The sequence below is a fragment of the Sturnira hondurensis genome, unplaced genomic scaffold, assembly GCF_014824575.4.
Source record: "Sturnira hondurensis isolate 20B ecotype Veracruz unplaced genomic scaffold, ASM1482457v3 Scaffold0004152, whole genome shotgun sequence".
Classification (NCBI taxonomy): domain Eukaryota; kingdom Metazoa; phylum Chordata; class Mammalia; order Chiroptera; family Phyllostomidae; genus Sturnira; species Sturnira hondurensis.
The window spans coordinates 1,171,248-1,197,390 of NW_028076783.1; the positions used below are offsets into that span (position 1 = coordinate 1,171,248).

General features: G+C 38.5%; 1 protein-coding gene across 1 annotated transcript; it reads left to right on the forward strand.

Moving 5' to 3' along the window:
• The first annotated feature begins 682 nt into the window (after nt 1-682).
• Nucleotides 683-21,935, forward strand: SOX30 (SRY-box transcription factor 30). The gene is made up of 5 exons (XM_037044997.1): nt 683-768; nt 7,313-7,374; nt 7,935-8,114; nt 10,277-10,769; nt 21,515-21,935. The coding sequence occupies exons 1-5, from the start codon at nt 683-685 to the stop codon at nt 21,894-21,896; spliced, it is 1,203 nt and encodes a 400-aa protein (XP_036900892.1). The 3' UTR covers nt 21,897-21,935.
• Nucleotides 21,936-26,143: the final 4,208 nt, after the last annotated feature.

A 26,143-nucleotide genomic window follows, 5' to 3' on the forward strand; every position in this document is an offset into this window, starting at 1 on the left:
GCAGAAGGAGTCCTTGAGCCAAAGTCCCTTATTCAAGGTTGTCCCGTGTGCTGCAGGCTTAGGCCTGCCCTGGAACCCCTCCCCCCCAACTCTCAATCACTGGGAGGGAGCAACCCAGGGGAGTGTGGCCTCAGTGCGAATGTGGTGGTTGCCTCATGAGGGCAGCAGCCAGGGCTGTTTGTCAGCTCTGCTCTCCATGCCAGAGGCGGGAGCACCACATTTTCATGGTTGCCAACAGTAGTGAAAGTGGTCTTTGTGGGTGAGGAACACCACTCAAGAAGAAGAGCGAACATGAGAAGAAAAAAAGGACATTGGAAGGACTTTTGAAATACCATATGCAAGTGACTGTGAAGAAAAAAAGTCAATCAAGAAGATCTAGAATTGATTGGAGAAATTAGGGCCATGAGCTGAGAGTTGAGAAATTCAATAAAGAGGCTACGGTCGACAGCATTAAATGTTACAGAGATGATAAATGAGATAAGGATGTGAAATAACTGAATTTGTAGGTCATTGCTCACCTTGGAAAGAACGGGTTCAGTGGTGGGATGTGATTGCAAAGAATTCTGAAACTTCATAACAAAATCTGCGATGAAAGAAGAAACAAGACAGATATGCTAGTTAAGGGGTTACCAGGGCTACAAGAAGTTGTTGTTCAGGATGAGAGGAAACTGAAGCATGCTTGATGAGAAAGCAAAAGCAGTCAGTGCTGATGCTGGAGCAGGACCCAAAGGAGATGTCTGGAGATGAATGCAACGAGAGTGGAATGTGGTAGGTAAGAATGAGTATTAATATACGTAACATTGTAGCCAAAGGAGGAAATCTGAGTCAATTAATTATGTAGATTATTATTATGTTTTCCAGAAAGCAAACCTTTTTTTCTCCCAGAAATAAAAATGAAAGTTTGAGGTCGAGTCTAAAACCATAAAACGGCTACCTAAGTGAGTGGGAACGGGAGGTGAACAGAGACCCACGATAGGATTGCCCAGAAGCGCTGAGCGCCAAGTGGAGGTTAGAAACGGTACATTAGTAACAAGTCCAAGCAATCCAGCTGTGCACTTTTTCTCCAGCAGAGTTCAGCAGCTCTGAAGTAGCTGTGGAGCCAGCAGCAGAGGGTGGGAGTGATCTTAGCTTAGAGACTGGTAACTCTGGTAACTCAATGGGCTGAAAGGACAGGGAGTTTAGGGACTGGAGGATATGGATAAAAACTTACTGCCCTGGCTGTCCAGACAAAGCAGGGAAGGAAGAAACGAGGTTACTAATTCGAGAGAGCCAAGTAGTCTCATAAATGAAACACGATGCTAAATGGGGTTTGTCCTTAAATGGACAGGATATGTAAATGTATTTCTGAGAATATATAGTGGAATGAGATGAGTTAACTAACCTGAATGTAATGTTAATGCCTGGGTATTACGCTGAATGGAACTATGACCTCTATAATTAGCTCTCTTCAGCTCAAGACTTATTATGCCTGTGATTTAGATAAAGATATGCTTATCAAAATGACAAAGAAAGAATGGATATTTAAAACCATATCTACGCTAGAATCAAATAAAATAAACGGGTCCTTTGTTAATCTTTCACCTCATAGTAAATGGCACTATCCTAAGCGCTTATCGCATTTTGCCATGTATAATGTGCACATATGTTTTTGAGCACATTATACAGGGGATTATTATACCTATTATTATACCCATGGTATGTAATCATTATACACATGTATAATACAAACATATACATTTGTTAACAATTGAATCCTTATTTTTCCCTCAAACAGCTGGGCGGAAAAGTATGCATTATACACAGAAAAATGTGGTAATCCAAAAAGATAGGCAGCATCCCTAAGTCTTTTTTTTTTCCCCTGGCAAATTACACATTCAACCATAGGCAGTTCTACCTTGAAAATATATCACAAGTTTTCCATCTCTTACCGCCTCTTTACTAAAACCCTATCCAGGCCCACATCGTCTCTCATCTAGGCCACTGCGAAGTCTCCCAACTGCTCTCCACGTCCACACCTGCTTCCTGTAGTTGTTCTCCACTGAGCAACCAGAGCTACTCTTCGACAAGTCAGCCCATGCCACGCCTCTGCTCAAAGTCTGACTATACTCTGAAAAATCCCACGCCATTGCTATGGTCTACAGTGTGCTGTATGAGCAGGTTTTTGCTTTTATCTTTACCTCATCTCCTACTAACTTCAGCGTCACTCACTGTGGTTCAGCCACACTGGCCTTTTTGCTGTTTCATTGATCAGTTTTATAGTGTGTGTGTTGAAATGATACATTCTAGTTATATTGGATTACACAAAATATATTATTAAAAGTTATTAGGCCTGTTTCTGTTACCTTTTTATTGTGGCTACTGGGAAATTTAAAATCGTATTTGTGCTTGACATTACACTTTTACAGGACAGCTTTGGTTGTTGCCTCTGGGTGGTTGCTACGTTAGTGTATCTTCTTCTAAGTGACTGGTGATGGGCTGGTGGCTTCTTCCAGGCAGCAGGGTCAACAGTAAAGAAAAGACTTAGATGTGGAGCGCAGAGAATGAGGACAAAATGTAACCCTCTAAGCACTTCCACATCTGCCCACCACCGTATTTGCCTGCGAAGACTTTCCAAAGCAGTTACTGACCTTCCCTGTCTTCTGAGTCTTGTGTGGGTTCCTCCNAGATAAAGATATGCTTATCAAAATGACAAAGAAAGAATCGATATTTAAAACCATATCTACACTAGAATCAAATAAAATAAACGGGTCCTTTGTTAATCTTTCACCTCATAGTAAATGGCACTATCCTAAGTGCTTATCAAATTTTGCCATGTATAATGTGCACATATGTTTTTGAGCACATTATACAGGGGATTATTATACCTATTATTATACCCATGGTATATAATCATTATACACATGTATAATACAAACGTATACATTTGTTAACAATTGAATCCTTATTTTTCCCTCAAACAGCTGGGCGAAAAAGTATGCATTATACACAGAAAAATGTGGTAATCCAAAAAGATAGGCAGCATCCCTAAGTCTTTTTTTTTTTTCCTGGCAAATTACACATTCAACCATAGGCAGTTCTACCTTGAAAATATATCACAAGTTTTCCATCTCTTACCGCTTCTTTACTATAACCCTATCCAGGCCCACATCGTCTCTCATCTAGGCCACGGCGAAGTCTCCTAACTGCTCTCCACGTCCACAACCAGAGCTACTCTTCGACAAGTCAGCCCATGCCACGCCTCTGCTCAAAGTCTGACTACACTCTGAAAAATCCCACGCCATTGCTATGGTCTACAGTGTGCTGTATGAGCAGGTGTTTGCTTTTATCTTTACCTCATCTCCTACTAACTTCAGCGTCACTCACTGTGGTTCAGCCACACTGGCCTTTTTGCTGTTTCATTGATCAGTTTTATAGTGTGTGTGTTGAAATGATACATTCTAGTTATATTGGATTACACAAAATATATTATTAAAAGTTATTAGGCCTGTTTCTGTTACCTTTTTATTGTGGCTACTGGGAAATTTAAAATCGTATTTGTGCTTGACATTACACTTTTACAGGACAGCTTTGGTTGTTGCCTCTGGGTGGTTGCTACGTTAGTGTATCTTCTTCTAAGTGACTGGTGATGGGCTGGTGGCTTCTTCCAGGCAGCAGGGTCAACAGTAAAGAAAAGACTTAGATGTGGAGCGCAGAGAATGAGGACAAAATGTAACCCTCTAAGCACTTCCACATCTGCCCACCACCGTATTTGCCTGCGAAGACTTTCCAAAGCAGTTACTGACCTTCCCTGTCTTCTGAGTCTTGTGTGGGTTCCTCCTTCGGCTACTCTAACTCAGAGCCAGACAGGGAAGGGGACCACAGGAAGCACAGCTCCCAGATTAACCAACTTGTCACCAGAACAACTCAGTAGGGCTTCTTAAGGAAGACTCCCTGGACTGTAGGGGTATGGAAAGCATGTCATCGGAAGAATTATCTTATGGAACTGAAGATAATCATTCTGAAGTGAAAAAAAAAGGGGGATTAATAAGGAGTGTGCCATTAAATCTTAAAAAGCCTGTTGTATAGAAGAGGAAATTTACTGACTACTTATACAAGTATAAGGCTTTCAAATATTCTCTCCTTACTTCTATGGAAATATATCAATATTTTTACTATTAAAAACTCCTTCCCATCTGTTTTTAGTGCTCTTCACAACAGACATATGAGAGTTTTAAGGTCTCTGATTTCAATTCCACATAAGAGAGAACGTCCTAACACCGAGTATTGATTGGGGAGGGATAGGGTAGACAATCTCTAAAGGCAGTGAGCTACAGGTCAACAGGAGGTATTCAAACACAAGGATGACCATTTACCAAGTGGCCTAAACATTCTTGAATATTTTCAAAAATTTAATTCAGTGATCTCTGAAGTCTTAACTAAATCTAAAATTTTATAATACACTATAAGTTTTATCCATTAATACCCAATCACTTGCATCTACTGTTTAATTAAATCATGGTTTTTCATTCTAGTCACAGGGAAATCTTTATTTCCTTTCATCTAGAGAGTTGTCTAGGACTTAAAACACCTTTATTCTTTGATTTTTTTTACTTAGCCTTGGTCTGCTGGCAAAACGTTTGTAGTTTTTGCATTGAGAATATATCTTAGTCTTTTTAGGCTCTCTTTGTTCAGATAAATATGACTTCTTGCCCTGGCTGGTGTGGCTCAGTGGATTCAGTGCTGGCTTCTGAACCAAAGGATTGTTGGTTCAATTCCTAGTCAGGGCACATGCCTGGGCTGCAGGCCAGGTCCCCACTAGGGGCACATGAGAGGCAACCACACTTTGATGTTTCTCTCCCTCTCTTTTTCCTTCCCTTCCCCTCCCTCTAAAAATAAACAAATAAAATCTTTTAAAAATGACTTGTTTTATTGATGCTTTATTACTGTTAATTGATGTAAAATGTATTTTTCAGAGTAATGCATGCTAATTAAATATAACGAAGTATAAAAATATTAATTATCCCAAAGTCAATAATTTAGAAATAAACTCTTTTAAAATATTAGGGTCATTCGTGCTAGTTTTGTGAGCAGTCAGATATGTTGATTATTTTGAGTAATTGAAATCATCCCAAATATACATTTGTATAACTTTGTACTTCACCTAAAATTAAGTTGTGAGGTTTTCACTATATAAATCAACTTTCTTTAAGATACAAATATTAACGGTTATATGCTATTCCATTATCAAAATTTGTTTAAATATTTCACTAGTCTTGGATATTTAGGTTGTTTCTAATATTTAATTTTTATGATATAAATGCACAGTTAACTATTTCCTTAGTTTATTACCTAGTAGCCAGTCATCACTGACTTACTTGTCTAAGCCCGTCTGAAGGCTACTGAATGCAGCTGAGCACACTCAGATTCTCAGTTTATCTCAGAGGAAAGACGAAACACACATGCACAGAGAGAGAGAGAGAGAGTGAGTGAATGAGAATAGTAAAGTTACTTCAGCCACCACTGTACAGTATCAGACAAAAAAATGTCTGGACATAGCCCTCCCAACTATAAGGGAAAGAATAATGATATGGCGACTCCACAAGCTTGCTACACATTATAAATAAGTAGATAAACAAACCAATCAATCAATCAATCAATCACTCACTCTGAGCATAGAAGGATCGCATATATAAGATGTTTATTATGGTGATCCATTTTGGTGGTACAATTCAGAGTGATTTAAAAAAGGTTTTTGATAGGTCTTTTTTACATTGTTTGAATTTGCTTCAATGTACAAAATATCCTTTAGAAATATGTGGTATTTTTCATTATGCTTTTAAAAATATTTTATTTATTTGTCTTTAGAGAGGAAGGAAGGCGAGAGGGAGAGAAATATCAATGTATGGTTGCCTGTCATGTGTCCCCCACTGGGAACTGGCCTGCAACCCAGGCATGTGCCCTGACTGGGAATCGAACCGTAATCCTCTGGTTCACAGGCCTGTGCTCAATCCACTGAGCTACGCCAGCCAGGGCAAGTTTCCTGGTAATTAAATGAAGCAAATAAAACTAACTTCTTTTAAATGAATTTATTTTGGTAAAGATTAGTTAGGCTGAAATTGAAAGACACAATGAGTAATGTTCTTTCTGGTCTGATATGTACAATAAAAAACAACTGCTAATACTATACTAATGATGGAATCATTACTGGGCATCAGTTTTCTTAAACAGAACCAAGTAGAGGGATATTTGGTCTCTTATTTGCTAACTCATGTAAACCAGGTGACATACAGTTTTACTATGGCTTTGATGAAATACATAGATATAAAATTATGAAGGTAAAAGCTCCAGAGTTCTAGGCTATAATATGAGGACCCAAAAGACTGGAATTGTATTCTGAAGGGGGGACCTCTGGTGGTAGAGGCTTTCCATACCACAACTATGTGAGTGCTCTAGGAGCCCATCTGGAGCAGTGTGCCAGCTGGCGCTGTTGTAAGAGGCTGCATATAGCTTCAGTGAATTTTTTTTGAAGACTCAACATGTTTGACTATTTCATGATGGGCGATTTACGAATGCATCTGCCCACACTGCACTGAGTGTTTAGCACTTTTTGACCAGAAATGGCATGACCCCCTCATGCCCCACCCTTTCTATTTGTGTGATCTCACCCTCAAGCAACGTTTTTTTTTTTTGCTTCCCTGGATGAAAAAAGTCCTCAAGGGAAATGTTTTGCTGATGTGGAAGAGGTGAAACAAAAAATGGCAGAAGCACTAAAAGGCGTCAAAATCAACAAGTTCAAAAACTGTTCTGAGCAGTGGAAAAAACAACTCAGTAGTTATATTGCATCAAATGGAGAGTAAGTTGAAGGTGACAGAAGTTTAAACAAACACATAAGAATAAATACGCACTTTTTTACACATACCATTTTGGGGGGTTCTCCCCATACTAGAAAATGAAGTTTTAAAATTATACCAATAGAAAAAATGCAGGGCACACTTAAAGACAATGAGAATGCAGGTATTAACATAAGGCCATGCTCGGTTTTAATATTATATGGTTATCAGAACACAGTCCTGCATTCTGGTTAATAGATTTATCTTCACTGTGACGTAGTTTGAAATGAATTCTGATTTCCTCCCCAGCAGCAGGGACATTAAGATTAAGCTTGGGTGAATGCATAGTGGACAGCAGCCAACATGACTGCGCATGGTAGAAAAACAATTTTTTTTCTGAAGTATGAGCAAAGAGGTTCAGGGAGGTGTGGAGAGGGGGTGGAGGCGGTGGTTATAGGGAACCAGCTACCCTTCTGGTTATGCTGTGGCTATTCCTGCCATAGCTCCACTCCTCTGGCTTGGAAGGAAATTAGGTGGTTTGTGGACCTGGAGACTGCAAGTCTAGGTGAGTAACTCTTCCTGAGTCAGACATAGAAATAGTGATTGCTCATTAGTGACTGTTTCAGTGTAAGAGAGAGACACTTGTATCTCCTAGAGAGGAAGAAAACAGGGGGACAGGAATACTGTCTTACTGGAGCCTTTTCTAGGTAGAGGAAAAGCTTCAGGATCCAAACTGGATGCCGTTCATCCTGGTTTTACTACAGATTCTATGTGTCTTTGGGTGTAAGACATTTGAGTTTGCCTTCCTTGGTATCATGGGTTACAATGTTGACCACAGTTAGAAGAATACACAGAAGTAGTAGTGTAGAGCTGGAAAGATAATTTAGATGATAACTTATTTTTTGAAAAACAAATATTATGGACTTTTAATACAGGGTGGGGCAAAAGTAGTTTTGCAGTTGTATGTGAAACAGAGTTTATTCTTACATTATTCATGAATTATTGTATTCTTTTTATACCAACAACTGTGAACCTAATTTTGCTTCACCCTATATGTAAAGAACTATTTAAAGGCTAAATGGGGTCTAAATATTCAAATTAAAAAGAGTTTATCTTCTTCTACAGGTTGGGTTTATCAGCCTCGGCCAGGGAAGCGAAAACGCTTCCCTCTGAGTGTTTCCAATGTATTTTCTGGGACCACACAGAACATCACCTCTACCAACCCTACAACGATTTATCCTTATCGCTCACCTACCTACTCTGTGGTAATTCCAAGCCTACAGAACACCATCATTCATCCAGTTGGTGAGTTGGTTTTCCTGTAGATTATGAATTTTTAAATAGCTCTGTGAAAACTTTACCTCAAGTTGAAATTTATCTCTGCAAGGTTAAGAATCTTGAAAAACAATATCAGGGAGAATGGAGAAAGTGAAAACATTAACTTGGAGAAGGAAAATGTTCAGTTGATGTCCAAGAACTAGGTTTTTACCAGAGCAGCAAATACGTATGACTGAACCCCTTGGTGTCCCATTGGTGCCCCTTCTGTTATGGAAATGTCTTTGGTAGAAAAGAACACTTGTTACCGGCTAAAAGAGAGGTCCTTCTTCAGTGACTGAGATTAAAGTAATGGTCTGCAGCTCCCATCGTTTATGTTTCCTTCGCCCAGAAATGCCATCCTTCGTTACTGAGGACTAAGCGCTTCTCGTAATGGGCGTGGGGAAAAGAGACCTGAATCACAGGTCGCTTTCAGGAGCTGATGACTTCAGTTCAGTGACAATTCAATTCATACAACTTTGAGAGGTTTTTCGGTTTCACAGTTGTTTAGAGGAGGTTCAGATCCCCTTACACCAGGTCAGTGGAGGAAATGCTGTGAGTTATGGGCCGGCCTGTTAGTCATTCCTTTCTTCGCCGTCATGAACCAGGTTCTGTGCCAAACAGTGGGGACATAAACATGAATAAAGCAGTTTCTGCTCTCAGGCTCCCAGTTTCGTGATTATGGTTGGGGTGGGAGATGTGTAAATAATAATAAAGATTTGTAATATTTTCTGACAAGGAATAGATTTACAGGTTCTGGGGGAACAAGGAGGAAAGAAATTACTTTATTCCTGATTAATCAGGAAAGGCCTCACTAAGGCTTGAGCCCATGTAACCCCGTCACCTGAGAATCAGGACAGCTCCATTTACACACTGGTCCTGTGTGGCCTCTGCTTCACGGGGTCAGAGGCTGTCTGACCTGGTAAAACAAGTGGATGCACCCTTAACTCCCTACGTCCATGTTCAAGATGGGTACTGTCTGCCTTAAGGGAAGGCAGGATGTGGAGAGAAGGAAGGATGGGAGGTTGTTATCTGGACAAGGCTGAGAGGAGATGCACAGTCCTTTGAGCCTCTGGCAGAGGCATTTCTAACCATTGCGTCTGCTCTTAGACCGCATCTTTTATGCTAACAGAGACCTAATTGCACCAGAATAACCTAGACGATGCCTCTCCTGCTGTGGCTTCGGTCTCCACTTCTCTGGAAAAGATTAGCTGAATTTAGGTTAAGCGCGTCATTTGGGTAATTTAGTAGCTCAATCAGCGGTCCTTGCTTTCTCGGGAACAGAGAGATCAAGTCAGGGCTGTCTCACCGGTTTTACAATCCTGTCCTGTCTGTCGTGCCCTGTGCTCTGCTGCAGTGGTATTCCTTTCATGCCCGTCACAGACTGACCCGTGGCCGGTCTTCTTCTCACCTGGGAACTTCCTTCTGCATACACACTGAATGCAATGAAGTGAAATACTTTTACTAATCGTTTCCTTAGTTTTTTCAATTAAAACATTAAATGTCATTTGTAATTGAGTGTACTATACAGAGAGAACAAAAACAAAAGAAAAATGACCCATGCCACTACACTATAACCTCTATTAAAATTAGAAATAAATTAATATGTTTAGATAATTAAAAATTCAAACAGTACTTATAGGTATAAAAGGCAAGTCCAGCTTTCCCTACTGCTCCCCTGCCCTGCCTCCTCTCCCAGATGACCACTCCTTAGAAGTATCCACTGTCATGGTTGCATATCATCTCTTTTAGAAACATTTATACACACATACCACCAGCACTGTGTATATTTGTCTTATATTCCATCATTCAGTAATGTTACTCATTTATTAAATAAACTGTTGCACGCCTATTCAGTGTCAAGCAGAGTTTAGAACCCTGGAAATAACAGCAGTGCCCAGAACAAAAAAGGTCTCTCCTCTCACGGCCCTCAGAATCTAGGCGAGAAAGAGAAACTGAACAATGTAGGTAAACAGATTTAGTTTGTTCAGAATGCTGTAGGGAAGCACATAGAGTGGATTGATAGGGTGATGCTATTAGGTTAGTGTAGTTACTGAAGGCTTCTAGTATGGTTTATTAAATTTAACTGAAAAAAAAAAAACCCATCGAGTGGCTCAATTAATGCCTGACCTCTGCTATTTTTATTTTTGAAGGCGAAGCCCCGCCTGCCGTCCAGCTGCCCACGCCTGCCGTCCAGCGCCTAAGCCCCATCACGCTTTTCCAGCCCACCGTTTCCAGTACAGCTCAGGTGGCCGTCCAGGCCCCGAGTCTGCCCCTCCGCCCAGCACTCCCACCCCAGTGCTTTGCTGGGCCCTCCCACACGGACGCTCATCCGCTGCAGTCTGAAGCCAACCACTCTGTCAAGAGACCCACACCTGTGTCTCCGGAGAGCACCACCAGGCTTCCAAGTAGTGCGAGCACTGCCCACGCCAGGTTTGCAGCCTCCACCTTGCAGCCTCCCAAGGAGTACCCCGGCGTTGCCACCTGTCCCAGAGGTGCGCCGATCCCCCAGGCTCCTCCTCTCCCGCACTCGCACGTCTACCAGCCCCCTCCCCTCGGCCACCCAGCCACACTATTTGGGACACCACCACGATTTTCTTTTCATCACCCTTACTTCCTGCCTGGACCTCACTACTTCCCATCAAGGTAAATGATCTTTTATTTCCTTTCACCTAAAAATAGATATATCGAATGAATTTTTACCTCTGAAGGCATCTCTCTTTTACTGAAAAGGAGACTTCTTCGATTCTGTGTGGAATCTAATTTAGGTTACAGGCTGAGTAGGGGTCGAGCAGTTAACATGAACACGTGAAAGGGGCTAGATGAGAACTGGGGGGCGGCCAAGAGAGTACACCCCCCATCTAACAGGGCAACCGCTCTCAGTTCCCGCCGACTGTTGCTCCCTGAAAAATGGGCGTCGGTGTTGTCAGATCTGTTTCTTTATGAGAAATTAGTTATACGGGACCTCAGATCATTTAGTCACCCCCCTTAGTGTATAGAGCTGCGTTTCTCAAGCTTTTGTATTTATATAAATCACATGTGATCTTTTTAAAATGCAGATTCTGAGTCAGTGCATCTGGTGTATAGGAGTATTCTGTGCCCGGGTATTGTGGGCCTGATTTTCTGCATTTCTAGCAAGCTCCCAAGTGATGCCAATTCTGCTGGTTTGTGGACCACACCTTGAATAGCAAGGAGGGCACTTGGACTGAGAGGTGAGATGATTTGTCCAAAGTTACAGTCCCTCTCAGTGCCCTTTTTAACCCCAGAATTTACCAGCCAAGGAATTAATTGTCATAGGGAACTACCTAGAATCATAGGGAAATGATTGCTGTTCCTTTTTTCTTTTTAGCATTTTGGGAACGAGGCATTGTTACATATAATTCTCACAACAATCTGGTGACTTGATTATAATACTTCCCCGTTTTTCAAATAAATTATCAGATGTTAAATCTCTTTGTTCAGGTCACACAACTGGTAAATGGCAGGGCTAGTAGAAAAACTTAGTTTGTCTAGTTGATTTGGATTCCATGTTCGTTATTTTCACTGAGTCAGAAAGGCTTCTCAGTTTAATGGCTCTTCTCGATTGGCAGTTATTTTTATTACTCGCCAGCAGAGATGCAGATGAAAAATATGCACTTTTGAATGGACACCCATGTAGTCAAATGGACTTTTGGGTGGGTAATACTTCCATATGTAATAAATAGATAAAAGCATAGGAAGTTTATCTTTCTTACTCATGACAAGGCTTATAGAAGTTGGCTGTTAATGTAAAAATTATCTGATAATTTAAACAACATTTTACAAGGAAGCTCTGGAAAGAAAGTCCTTAGAAGACAGAAATTATATCTGTACTTCCATGTCATATTGTCAATTAATAATGATGCTATTGGGGGAACCAAATGAGGTGAATTAGTAATATAATACTGAATTTTATTTCATTTAAGAAAGTCAAAAGCAGTATGTCAGCTGTGAATATCAAGCTGCATATGGTTTTCCAAAACAGAAGATCTGCCTTATAAATCATAATATTCTTTGATTGCTTTTCTAATTTTCTACCTGTATGTATAGGATAATTTCCCCAAGGAAATGGGGAATCTTATTTATGCTTGTATAGATAGTCTATTTCAGTAAAATCTAGCCTAGCTAAATGACAAAACGAATTGATTCCCTCTCAATTTTCCCATTGTCTCTTCTCGCAACTGATAACAGAATCTTCTATAAAGAATATTCTCCCCTAATCTAATCCATTCATGTGTGGAATTATTTAGTACCATAATTGAAGTGATGTTTGATATACATATCAACTATATAAATATATCAAATATGCATATTTCAAGCAGTCCATTTTTCCCTGTATATCTAGAGTAAAAATCAAAGACATTAGCTATTTTGTCAAGGAGTCACTTTATAAAATGGATGGACTCAAAAGTGCTGATCCCTATCTCTGAGAGCTCACATCTTCCGTCCTTCAAATCTTAACCATCTTCACACACTGCATATTGAAACACTCTCTTTCTGTATTATTCATTTCTTAGATTAGTTCTCTTTCCCCCCACCCTTTCTCCTTTTCTTCCTCCTCCTTGTAGTATTTATACTTCTACAAACAAAGACATATCTAGGATCTTTATTCTGTTGGCCAGTGAGTAAGTGAGTAAATAAAGGTGTTTAAAAGTCTGTTAAAGTTATACATATAGAAAGGATATGAAAGATAAATGGGAATCTGTAAGCTTGAAATATATAGAAAATATAATTATATATAATTATGTATACACATGCATATATACATGCACATACGTGGGAAGGTAAGTAAAACAAAATTCCCAGGTTTATGAGAATATATAGTATCTTAACTATAAAATTTCAGACAACGTATCAAAGGTTAAAAGCAATTATCCTTCACTTTTGTTTGGTTTATAGGCCTATTTAAGAACTGGATGTAAACTGTGGACCCACTTCTCATAATAATGCATATCTAATCTGTAGACATGTACAATGTTTTGCCTAAATCTTATTTAGGAGGGAACTTGAAGACCCCAAACAAACATGATAGACTCAGCTAACACAGAATACTTCTGTGGTAACTATCTAGCAATATGAAATTTAAAAATATGAACAATTTAATATCTGACTAAATGCACCATTTCATTTGCTGTGTGGAAGCTTTTTAGTTTGATATAGTCCCACATGCTTAGTTTTGCTTTTGGTGTCAAATCCAAACTATCATCACCTAGACCAATACGAAGGAGCTTATTGCCTATGTTTTAGTCTTAGAGTTTTATGTTCTCATGTTCAAGGTTGTATGTTCAAGTTTTTAATCCATTTTGAGTTTATTTTTGTGTTATGGTATAATGTAGGGGTCCAGCTTTATTCCTTTGCATGTGGCAATCTAGTTTTTTATTTATTGAAGATACTGTTTTCCCCATATATTCTTGGCTCCTTTGTCATAAAGTAATTGATCACATACATGTGGGCTTATATCTGGGCTCTCTAGTTTATTCCATTGACCTATGTGTCTGTTTTTATGTCAATAGCGTACTATTTTGATTACTATAGCTTGTAACATAGTTCAAAACTAGTGAGTGTAATGCTTCTAGATTTGTTCTTTCTCAAGATTGATTTGGCTCTTTTGGTTGGAATCTTTATGGTTCCAAACAAATTTTAACATTGTTTGTTTTATTTCTCTGGAAAAAATGCCATTGGAACTTTGGTAGTCATTGCATTGGATCTGTGGATTGCTTTGGATAGTGTGGAAATCTTAATATTAACATGGAATATCTTTTCATTTATTTGTGTTCTCTTCAATTTCTTTTATTAGTATCTTACAGTTTTCAGCATATGGGTCTTTCACCTCCTTGATTAAATTTATTCTTAGGTATTTTATCCTGTTTGATGCAATTGTAAATGGGATGTTGTTTAAATTTTTCTGATAGTGTGTTGTTAGTGTATAGAAAGACAACTGGTTTTTGTACATTGATTTTATATCCTGCTAATTTGTTGAATTCATTGGTTAGTTCTAACAGTTTTTTTGTGGCATCTTTAGGGTTTTTTATTAGTAGATTTTTATAATCTACTAATAGAGACTGTTTTATGTCTTCCTTTCCAATTTGGATATCTTTTATTTATTTATTTATTTTTTGCCTAATTGCTCTGGCTAGGACTTCTAATACTATGCTGAATAAAAGTGGCAAGAGTGGATATTCTTGTCTTGTTTCAGCTTTTCTTTGTTATCTGTGAATACCTAATTTTAAATAATAGATGGAAGACCACCCCCAAAATGGATGACTACCAGTAAGGAAATAGAAGACTGTACAACGCTGATCAAACCAACTAGATCTAAATGTATATTTATTATATATTATATATAAAATATTCCTTCCAATAACAAAACATACATTTTCTGAAGTGTACATGATATATCCTGTAGGATAGAACATTACTAAATCACACAATAAATTTATAAAACTTTAAAAGATTAAAAGCATACAAAGTTTCTTCTTTAATTACGATGGAATAACACTAGTTATTATAATGGAATAACTACTAGATATATATAACACTAGTAGTCAATAACAAAAAGAAAAGTGGAAAACTCACAAATATATGGAAATTAAGCAGCATATTCTTAAATAGCCAATGGTCAAATGAGACATCACAAAGGAAATTAGAAAATACTTTGAGGTAAATAAAAATGAAAACACAACATACAAAAACTTAGTGAGAGCAGTGCTGATAGAGAAGTTTATAGTTGTAATGATCTATATTTAAAAAGAAAGATGTCAAATCTATAATCTAACTTAACACCATCAGGAACTGAAAAAAGAAGAGCAAAGAAAACGCAAAGCTAGCAGAAGGAAGGAAATAATGATTAGCGATAAATGAAATAAAGAATAGAAAAACAGCAGAGAATTTAATGAAATAGAGAAAAGCCAACCAGTTGTTCTTTTTGAAAAGACCAACAAAATGGACAAAACCTTGATCCAGACTAAGAAAAAAGAAAGAAGACATAAATTATGAACATTAGATATGAAATTGGTTGCATTATTTCTGACCCTACAGGAATAAAAATGATTATAGAACAATACAATGAATAATTCTATGCCAACAAGTTAGGTAACCTAGATAAAATGGAGAAATACATGAATTACCAAAACGGACTTAAGAAGAAACAGAAAATCTGAATAGACCTGTATCAAGAGATTGGATCAGTAATCAAAAACCCCCTAACAAAGAAAAGCCCTGGACTAGAGGGTTTCACTGATGAATTCTACAAAACATTTAAAGAGGAATTAACATCATTACTCTTAAATTCTTAAAATGTGAGAGGAAACACTTCTAAGGCCAACATTACTGTTACCAAAGCCAAAGATATTGCAAGAAAGAAAATTGCAACCAATATATCTTATAAATATAGATGTGAAATATACTCGGCAAAATTCTAGCGCCCTGAATCCAGCAGCCCAGTGAAAGGATTACAAACCAAGAACAAGTGGGATTGACCCCAGGAATGTTTTCAGCATCTGAAAATCGGGCAGTATAATAGACTTCATTAATAGAATGAAGGCACAAAACCACTTGATCATTTCAACTGATACAGAAAAAACATGTGATAAAATTCAACACCGTTCCATGATAAAAATCGATTCCTAATTTCAAAGTTATTCAGAAAACGAAGAATATAGAAGGGGACTACCTCAGCATGAAGAACAGTTGTCAAAAGCCAACACTTAAAGTTTTAGTCGGTGATGAAGGACCAAAGCTTTTCTGCCTAAGATTGGGAAGAAGACAAGGATGCCCACTTGTATTTCTATACACTGGCAACGAGCAATGAACAAAGTCCAAAAAAGATATTAAGAAAACAATTTCATTTATAATAGCATTAAAAAGGACAAAATACTTAGGAATAAATCCAACCAAAGAGCTGTGAGACTTGTAAACTGAGAACTATAAAACATTGCTGAAGGAAGTGAAAGAAGACCTAAGTAAATGAAAATATGTACGTGTTCATGCATTAGCACACAGGTGGCAAGCACAAGGCCCATTGGCTGAATCTGCCCCTCCACCTTGTTTCTACCCAGCAACAGCGCCAAGCTCCTTGCCCCTAGTTAAAGAGTTACATTTATACAGTCCTAAAATTACATTCGGCCCTTTGAAGGCAACTGCAAGGCTGATGTGGCCCCCGGTGAAAATAAGTTTGACACCCCTGCATTAGAAGACTTCATATTGTTAAGATGGCAGTACTTACCAAGGTGATTTACAGAGTCAGTACAATCTCTCCTAAAATACCAATGGCTTTTTTTGCAGAAATGGGAAAGTTGATCCTACAACTCATATGGAACTGTAAGTGACCAATGGTAGTTAATCTTGAAAAAGGAAAACAAAATTGAGGATTTACAATTTTTAATTTCAAACTTACTACACAGCTGCAGTATCAAACAATGTGGTATCAAGAGAATGAGTAGAGCCCTGGCTGGTGTAGCTCAGTGGATTGAGCGCGGGCCTGTGAACCACACAATCATGGTTCGATTCCCAGTCAGAGCACATGCCTGGGTTGCAGGCCAGTTCCCAGCAGGGGATGCATGAGAGGCAACCATACATTGATATTTCTCTCCTTCTCTCCTTCCCTTCTTCTCTAAAGATAAATAAATAAAAAATCTTAAAAAAAAGAGAATGAGAAGACAAGCCACAGATTGGGAAAAAATATGTGTGCAAGATATATCTGATCAAGGACTGTTATCCAAAATACACAAGGAACTCTTAAAATTCAACAATAAGAAAATGAACAACCTGAATAAAAATAAACAAAAGACCTGAACAGACACCTTACCAAAGAAGATATGCAGATGGCAATTAAGCATATGAAAAGATGTTCCTAATGTTCATTAAGGAATTTAAAATTTAAACAACAGTGAGGTACTACTACACACATATCAAATGGCCAAAATCCAAAACACTGACAATGCTAAATGCTGGTGAGTGTATGGAGCAAAGGAAACTCTTCATTTATTGCTAGTGGGAATGCACAATGGCACATCCACTTTAAGAGACAGTTTGGCAGTTTCTTACAAAACCAAAAATACCCTTACCATATGATCCAGCATTCACACTTCTTAGTATTTATCCAAGTGGATTGGAAACTTAAGTCTATACACAAACCTGCATATGAATGTTTATAGCAGCTTTATTCTTAAGATGAGTAGATAAACTATGGTGCATCTAAACAATGGATAAATTATTCAGTGCTACAATGAAATGAACTATCAAGCCATGAAAAGACATGGGGGAACTTACATGCATATTACTTAGTCAGAGAAGCTATGAATAATATTTTATTTTTGTTTTATTTATCATTTTGTCATAGAAATTTTCATATGCAAAGTAGAGGGACTAATCTCCATGTATGCGTCACCCAACTTCAACAATTATCTTGATTCATTTAGTCCGCCCTCCCTTTTGTAGGAAGGTGTTTTCAGTATTTTATTTTATTTTTTTTAATATTTATTTATTTATCTTTAGAGGGGAAGGGAAGGAGAGAGGAAGAGAAACATCAATGTATGGTTGCTTTTGGTGCATCCCCTGCTGGGAACTGGCCCCTGCTGGGAACTGGCCTGCAACCGGCCTGCAACCCAGGCATGTGCCCTGACTGGGAATCGAACCACGATCGTCTGGTTCGCAGCCCGCGCTCAATCCACTGAGCTACACCAGTCAGGTGTTTTCAGTATTTTAAAGCAACTTACATCATATAATTTTACCTGTAAATACATCAGTATGTATATTTACTAGTTAAGGATTGGAAAAAATGACCTCTTACTATTTTTATACCTAAAAATTAGTAATTACTTATTGTTTAATTTTTCTCCATTGTCTCAGGACAGTCTTTTTTTTCTTTTTTATTAAATATTTTATTGTTGCTCTGCAAAGTAAAACCAGAGACATCAAAATTAAGAACAATCTGACAGTAACAAAAGGGAGGCTAGGAGGGGATAATGGGGGGAGGGGCAGGGTTTTCAGAAACAATATGAAGGGCACATGGACAAAACCAAGGCGGGGGTGAAAGCAGGTGAGGGAGCTGGGGATGGCTGAAGTGGCAGGGAGTGATGAAGGATGAATAGAGACAACTGTAGCTGAACAACAATAAAATAATTGAAATAAAATTGGGGCAGGGCTGGGAATACAAGACAGAAAACCGTACTCAAACAGAATCAAATAAAAATAAATAATAAAAATAAATTTAAAAAATTAAAAAAATAATAAAATAAATATTTTACTGTTGCCCTGTCACAGCTGTCCTAATTTTTCACCTTTGCTTTCCTCTGCTCAGCCCAAACCCTGATCCAACAGTGAGTCCCCACCCTGTTGTACATGTGCATGGGTCATTGTCTCAGAACAGTCTTTTCACAGTTGGTTTGTCTAAAACGAGAACCAAGTAAGGAATACACATTGGATATGATTATGTTTCTTAAGCCTCCTTTATGCTGCAATAGTACTTAACCTTTTGTAAAACATACTGTGTATTTATTGAAGAAACAAGAAATCACCCACATCCTGGATTTGGCTTATTACATCCTTGGATATCATTTAATATGCTTCCTTATCTCACATTTTTCCTATAAAATGATAGTTGGATCTTGTAACTGGATAGGTTCAGGCTCATTTTTTCCTTTTTTCTTTGCAATGATACCTCTTAGGAGGTTCTCTGTACATTGTGTTACATCACATCAAGAGGTACATAAAGTCTTTTTTGTTAGTGGTGTTAGAAGGATCCGTGGGCTCAGAAATTACCAATCTGACCATCCGTTTCCCCACCTAAAGCAGGGCTTCTCTGCTCTCTCCCCGCTGTAGTATCACCTGGAGATCTCAGAGCAAACAAGTCAGGATTTTGGGGGGTTAGAACCTGGGCGGCAGTATTTTTCAGAAGTTTCCCCATGTAATTCTGGTGGTCACCTAAGGTTGAGAAATACCAGTGTGATTATTTTAGTAGCTATGTTGTTTGTTACCTGGAACCATGAAAGTGTAAAATGGTCATTTTCTGATCTGGTATTCCTTCATTCATTAGCTGGAATTCTTATATGAAGAAAAACTCTCCCATCCACTATTTGATTACTCTGAAATATGGTAGGGCAGGATCAACTCTTGATTCTTTCCGCATATCAGTGAATCTTGTTTTGTTTTGGCAATATCATTATGAACAAGTGGGTTTTTTATATATTTGGTCTGTTTTAATGCTTTACAGTCATTACTTATTATATCTTTTGATTCTCAGTTTTTTGTCCAGTTGGCTAGAGCTTTGCTCCTGCGTCCTTGATATTTGATTTAATAGCTTTTTTTCCTCTCTGGCACAGTATGCCCCAGACTCATCTTGTTCCTTATTTATACCAGACCTGGAATTGGCCATTTTACTGAGACGTCCAAGTTTCTTTAACTGAAAGTGATATTTAGAAATATCAATTTGGACAATAGGCATGTTATTGCTACTGAATTAACAGGGTACCTAGGCCTTTTCTGTGAAAATATGTATTTTTGTGAGAAGATTAGAATTTAAGTTGGTAGAACTTTTTAGTTGGTAGAACAGGCAGTGTTATCCCTATTTCACGTAAGGAGGCCCCGAGGTTCAGATAACTTAAGATTTACTTAAGACTAGGCTCGTAAGTGGCACCGCTAGAGCTAGTGAGCAGGCGATGTGCCGTGGTGGTGAGGAGGGCGCGCTTTGGAGTCAGACTGCCTGGTTCCGTTCTACTCCTTACCGAACACATGACTTGGAGCAAGTAGCCTAATCTCTTTAAGGTTCCGTTCCCTCATCTATAAGGTGGAGATATTATAATATCTATCTCATAGAGTGATTCTAAGGGATATTTAAAATAACATGCATACTCCTTAGGCACTGCCTAGGAAACATAGTAAATGTTTATTATATGCTGGCTAATATCATTATTCTGATAATTCTATTTGATGCTTTTTCCACTACACCACCATGCTTCTATGGTTGATCATTTTCACCCATATAACCTTTAAGGATTACCCTTGTCTTAATCGATTGTTTTGTTCTTTGGATATAACACTAATTTTTTATAATACACCACCATAGCTATGTGGTATTTGCACTGTAGACTTTAGCGCATGCCTAGTATATACCTATACTTTAAACCTTTTTAAAACCAATTCTCCACCAATGCATGCCTAGTATCTTGCCTATATTCAGTCAGCCCAGAGAAAAACAGTGGTCAAATTGTTTCTAGCTGATGTGAATGCTTGATGGCGGAGGCAGCTTTAAGCACCCCCTTGGAGTTCAGTGCACGGAGAACCTGAAGGTGGAACAGTTACAGGAGCCAAGTCACAGTACGTGGAAGCACAGCATTCAGGACATAGATATTAAATTAAAAATGCCCAAATGAGGATGTGGCAGTAGGAGTGGAAACCTGAAACATTTTAGAAACTTGGCCTCACATTTGTGATATTTAACATGGGCAAGGTCCCTAGCACTTAGATACACCAAAGCACTGAATAAAGGGTATTTTCAGAGTTTGAGATGATGGTTTAGTAGTTGATCATACTTATGTTTTGAAAGAGGAGGAAACAAAGTTGACTTCTTTTTAAAATGTGAGAGCATGAAATGAGACACCGTATCATGGGTTTTGCTAATGTGAGTGTTGGTTATATTTACGTTACCAGTCACTAGGTGGAGTCCATGAGTCCGGGGAAGTTTTGGTTGGATTTCTCTATACATCGTACCTCTTCCTACCATTCCTGTTCTGTGCCTTTGAAAGGGAGAATAAATACTTGAAAAAATATATATAAGTGGGTCTGAGTGGCAAAATTTGGGGGGAAGATCTTTACAACGGCAATTTAGCATCAATTCTAAATCTTTCTGGTACTGTTTTTACTTTACTTTATTATTGAATGTCAATTAAAGAGTTAAATTGTTATGCTATGTTTCAGGGCTTCCCCAGGATCTCTTGATTTCAACCTACTTACACATTTTTCCTTCATAAGCTTTGTTCAGATATTCCTGAGAATAATTGCTGCACTGCTTACCGCCAGCTTCTAAGGCAGCACCACGCATGCCTGCATTTCCAAAACCTTGCACTGCCTGAGGCATTGTGAGGGAAAGGCCCGGATTAGCAATTTCCTTTATCAAGACTCAACAGGAAGCCGAAGGTTGATGATAGACATTAGTCTACTGAATATGTCAGCCACGAGCTTACTTTGCCATTTATTTTATGTTGGGGCTAAGCAGTAGTAAAAGGGCAAACGAGTACATGAAGTTGTAGCGGAAAGTTATTTCAGGAGTTTCCTAGGCCCCAAAGAGGATGCAGTTAAACTCGATCAACTAGTCGGTGTGCTAGGCAGTATCTGGGCAGGTAAGATCTAATTCTGTTTTTTTTTTTCTGCTGCAGCACATGCCCTTATAGTCGGCCTCCCTTTGGCTATGGAAATTTTCCAAGTTCAATGCCAGAATGCCTTGGTTATTATGAAGACAGGTACCAAAAACACGAGGCTATGTTTTCAGCTTTAAATAGAGACTATTCTTTCAGAGACTACACAGATGAACGCACACACAGTGAAGACTCTCGCAGCTGCGAGAGCGTGGATGGGACCCCTTACTGCACCAGCCACAGCCACAGCGGGGAAGAATACCTAACTCTGGTGCCGCAGCTGGACATCGGCGTCTTGGAGAACGTCTTGACAGTCCCCACATCCGCTCCCTCTAGCGTCCAGCAAGTCAATGTCACTGACAGTGATGAGGAGAAAGAAGAAAAAGTGCTCAGGAATTTATAATTTTTAAACAAATATGCTCAGAAAATAAACATTTCTTAAAATATATTCTGGGTCAGTTGGTGTGAGGGGAAAAAAAAAAGCCTAGAATGCTTTGCTGAGAGTTTTCAGCCATGATTTGAGGAGTCAAACCAAACGCAATTTATGCCTTCATTAAGTTTTTATTAGTGAGACTGGAGTCCTGATGTTTCATCGTAGGGATATGTAAGATACGAAGTAGTTTATTTTTATGGCGGAAATTTGCATCAACATATATTATCATCACTATCTTGGAACATGAAAAATTCTGAACCCTCACAGTTACATGTGAGGGAAAAGGGAGTATACATCTGGCATGACAAATGTGATTTGTATTTATTTCAGGATACATTTATTTATTTGCTTTTTATGATTTTTGTTTCGTCTTTTTGTAATACTATGGATGTCAATTTTTATGTAACATTTTGAAAATATTTTGATAACTTTTAGTGAATTGGGACTCAGTTACCACATTTAATTTATACTGACAACCAATTATAAGTTGCAAATGTGTTTTAATGTCACCTGAGGTAATTCCTTCAGCTAAGTTAGTCATTTCTGTCTCTGAACATTTTGATCATCTATTTAGAATATCTTTTTCCATTTGGTATTCATTGTTCTACTTCTGTTATAATTAAATAAACATAGATAAAATCATTCATGTTGGATGTTTTCTGTTTGGGGGATAGAAATTGGCAAAATGAGCATCCTTAAAATGAGGATGCTTTCCATACCACCTACAAATATTTATTTTGACTTAATAGCCCACAGAATTACAGATTCTATTAGCTTACATGAGACCAAAACGCTATTAATGAAGATGCTGTACGCATATCCCAATGCCATTTCCAAACTCCTAACCCACGTGTCCATGTGACTTAAGCACTCCTCATATTGGAAGGGCTCTTCCAGATTTGGTTCAAGCAGCTGTCTTTAAAACCACGGAGTTCATGTAAGAGCATGTTGGGGTTTGTTTATTCACAAAGAGGAAAAAAAATTCTTGCAATGTGACCTCTTGGTAAGTGCCCACTTATGGATGGAGAGAACCTTTTGAGAATGGGATTGGGATCACCAAAGATGGGATCATGGTAAGAGATCTATGAGACACAGAGTGAATTGATGATCGGAACTAGCCACAAACCAATGCCTTTTCCCTCGATAATCTGTACAATTTATGCAAATTGAGATCTTGTTACTTAAACCTGCTTGGAAATTGTTGGAAACCTGTTCTAAGCTCTTAACTTCTTCCTTTGCTTAGTCTGTATTTGTTCCTTAAGCAAAGGTGGTTTATGTATTACATTTCATCAACCCTATACTTAATTGTATGTAAAATTTCTTCTTCCCAATAAAAATTTTATTTTCATATGTTACCATCTTTATTACTCTGTGCAATGTCATTTCAGTGTGGTTAAAGAGCAAACTAATTTCTTGGTAGAGAGCAAATATTACTTCATCTCGAAACTAAAAAAACATTTGTCTTCACACTTGACGTCTACACCATGAAGAAAAAAAATGAACTTGATGATTTGACCCACTTTAAGACAATTTGGTTAGGGGCCTCCCTGTGTAAGGAATGACACAGAGTTTGGTCAGTGTTTCCTGACTACTTGTCTTCAGGCTAGCCCTACACCACCAATTCCTTCCCCAATTTTCTTTTTTAATAGCTGTTAAGGTTTGGCAACTCTTTAATCTTCCTCCTCCTCTTCCTCAGTGTTCTGATCAGAAGTTTAGATAGTTTACAGATCCACTGTATAAGTCGGGCTGTGAAATGTAGGTAACTCTTATGTTGAATAGTACCCAGTTGCAGATAAGTATTCCTAACTACAAATGCCCATTATCTGCTTGTTTCTAGTTCCTCAACTCACTGCTGGCTCTGACTAGAGTCCTACAGACTATACAAAACTCGGCCCCACTGGCATTCATTCACCTGCCTCTACAACTCATCAAAGTGAAATTCTCTCAGCTTGAAGCCACAACCACTTTCTAATAGGTCTCATTGCCTTGTTTGTTTTTATTATCAACTGGAAGCTAATGATATTTGTAATAAGAATAGTCTCCTTTAACAGTATGTTGAAATGTCAATAGGCTTAAAATGTCCAACTGTTCTGCGCTCTGGCTATTTGCAAATAAAAGCTGTTTTCACTGCAAATAGACTTGAAATAGATTGAGTCTCAACTTTTGAGAGCTGACTGACCAGATTTAGAAAGGAAAGGGCAGTGTTCCTCTAAGTGTACTATTTGGAACCCCAACTTTTTAGGTACCTGACACTATCTGGTCAAGTAAGTTTGGCACATACCACACCCCCACCCTGGACTGTGCCATCCTCATTGTTAAGGTTCTCAGAAGTCTTGCAGTAAAGGAACACGTTGAATGCTGTTTGTCACAGTGCTTCCCAAAGTTATTTAGCTCGAGACCCCCTTTTTTGTTTGAACGTGATGCCTACTAACATCTCGGAGAATCTACTTTGGAACATGTTAATTGCAGTTAGATCTGGTGGCTTTGCTTTTTAGCTGTTGACTTCACATATGGTTTTCTGTATTGATCTCCTTCAATCTTTTACTGTAAGAAGCCAGTGGCCAAGTAAAATGTTTTCTGCAATAAGTATCTGATGGTCTAAAAAACTGAAGTGCTGAAAGATAGTTGTAAAGTGTCATTGCTGACTTTTTAATGAAAGTTGATACTGCACCCGGGAATTCAAGTTGGGCAAATGTGCCAAACTCCCACACAAGCACATTTTTCACCATGTAAACCAGCTGTCAGTACGATCATTACTGAGTCAAAAATATAGGCTACTTTTGAAAGTTGAAGTTTAGAACTTATTTTGAAATGAAATTGTGGATATTTTATGAATTATAATATTTTATGAAGTCTAATTTTAATGTATTCAGTAGGCAGGGTAATTCTGAAAAGTTTGTTCTACATTTGGGAACAGACTGCTGAGGCACATCCTTTTTTAGCTTTCTGAATCATCTTTTCAGGATATTGCAAAAATTCCTAAGTCTTTACAATAAAACTAAAGTGTTATAGGGAGTTACTTTCTATCTAAGTTTACTTGATGAAAAATCCCATGTCCTCAAGACAGATTTACTCTTTATTTGTATGTTCTGCATTCTGATTGCCTGGTCCAACCTTATATGTCTCCTTTCTGATGCTAACACACACACACACAAACATTGGCAAACTTTTCCCTAAGTGATGAATGCTCGTAGGGGTCAAGGGAAGCTGGGAAGGACTGTTTGCTCTAAGTTTGTGTCTCTGGCTCCTCTGAAACTACTTCAGGAATATTTTTATCTCTAACAATGATGAACAACATCTTACATGTATTCTTTTTCAAAGGAAGATCTTTCAAAAGCTAAGTGTTTGCCCTGTGTTCCCCGACACACTGTCTGGGAGGTTGACCAGCCTTCCTGGAGAATGTCTTTTCAGCTGTACATTATTACGTAGGCCAGAGGAGCTGGAAAGGTGTGGGGTGACCAGCCATCCCAGCACTGAAGGACAGGGCGTTCAGGGCCACGGAACTTCTCAGTGCTAAAACAGAGAAACTCCTCGGCAACAAAGGCAAACTGGTCACTTTACACAATGAATAAAATGAGTATAGAATCATCCAGAAGTCTGGCTTATGTGGACTGTGGGTTCCAGATTTAGAGTTTTAAATTGCCCTGCGTCATTCAAAAAGGCGGATCTTAGCTGAATTTAGGTACGGCCTATGGCAAAGGCATGGGGTCAGTTATAGGATGGGTGGGGACTGTAAGAGAACTGGAGATACGTTAACAGTTAATAATAATCAGGGGTGCTTTATCAGACAGCTTCAAGTTTACTTGAGAGGCTAAAAAAATGATCAGAGCTCTACCTTTTAGTGATATTTTACTTTATAAATCAGGGACAGAAGAATTTTTGTTACTATGGAGTCTTTGTTTTAAGTTTTCTTCCCGTTTCCCCAGAAACGATAGTGGAATATTGGCCTAAAGTCTTTAGCACACCATAAGCTGTTCGACCTTGGCACAGGCAATGTCCCAACTTCATACTTTAGAAGAATAAGTACCTCTGAGATACCAGCTCTTTCAGTGTTTTTCCAATGTGATCATCACCTCACTTCCAACGAAGAGCCTGGGGTACTCGTTAAGAGTGCAGCCACTCCTCCCCCATCCCCCCTAGCACTGCTCCAGCGGCACTGTGCTCATTTCTGGGGTGTGCTCAGTCAGCGCTGCTTTGGTCTCCCTCCAGCCTCCATC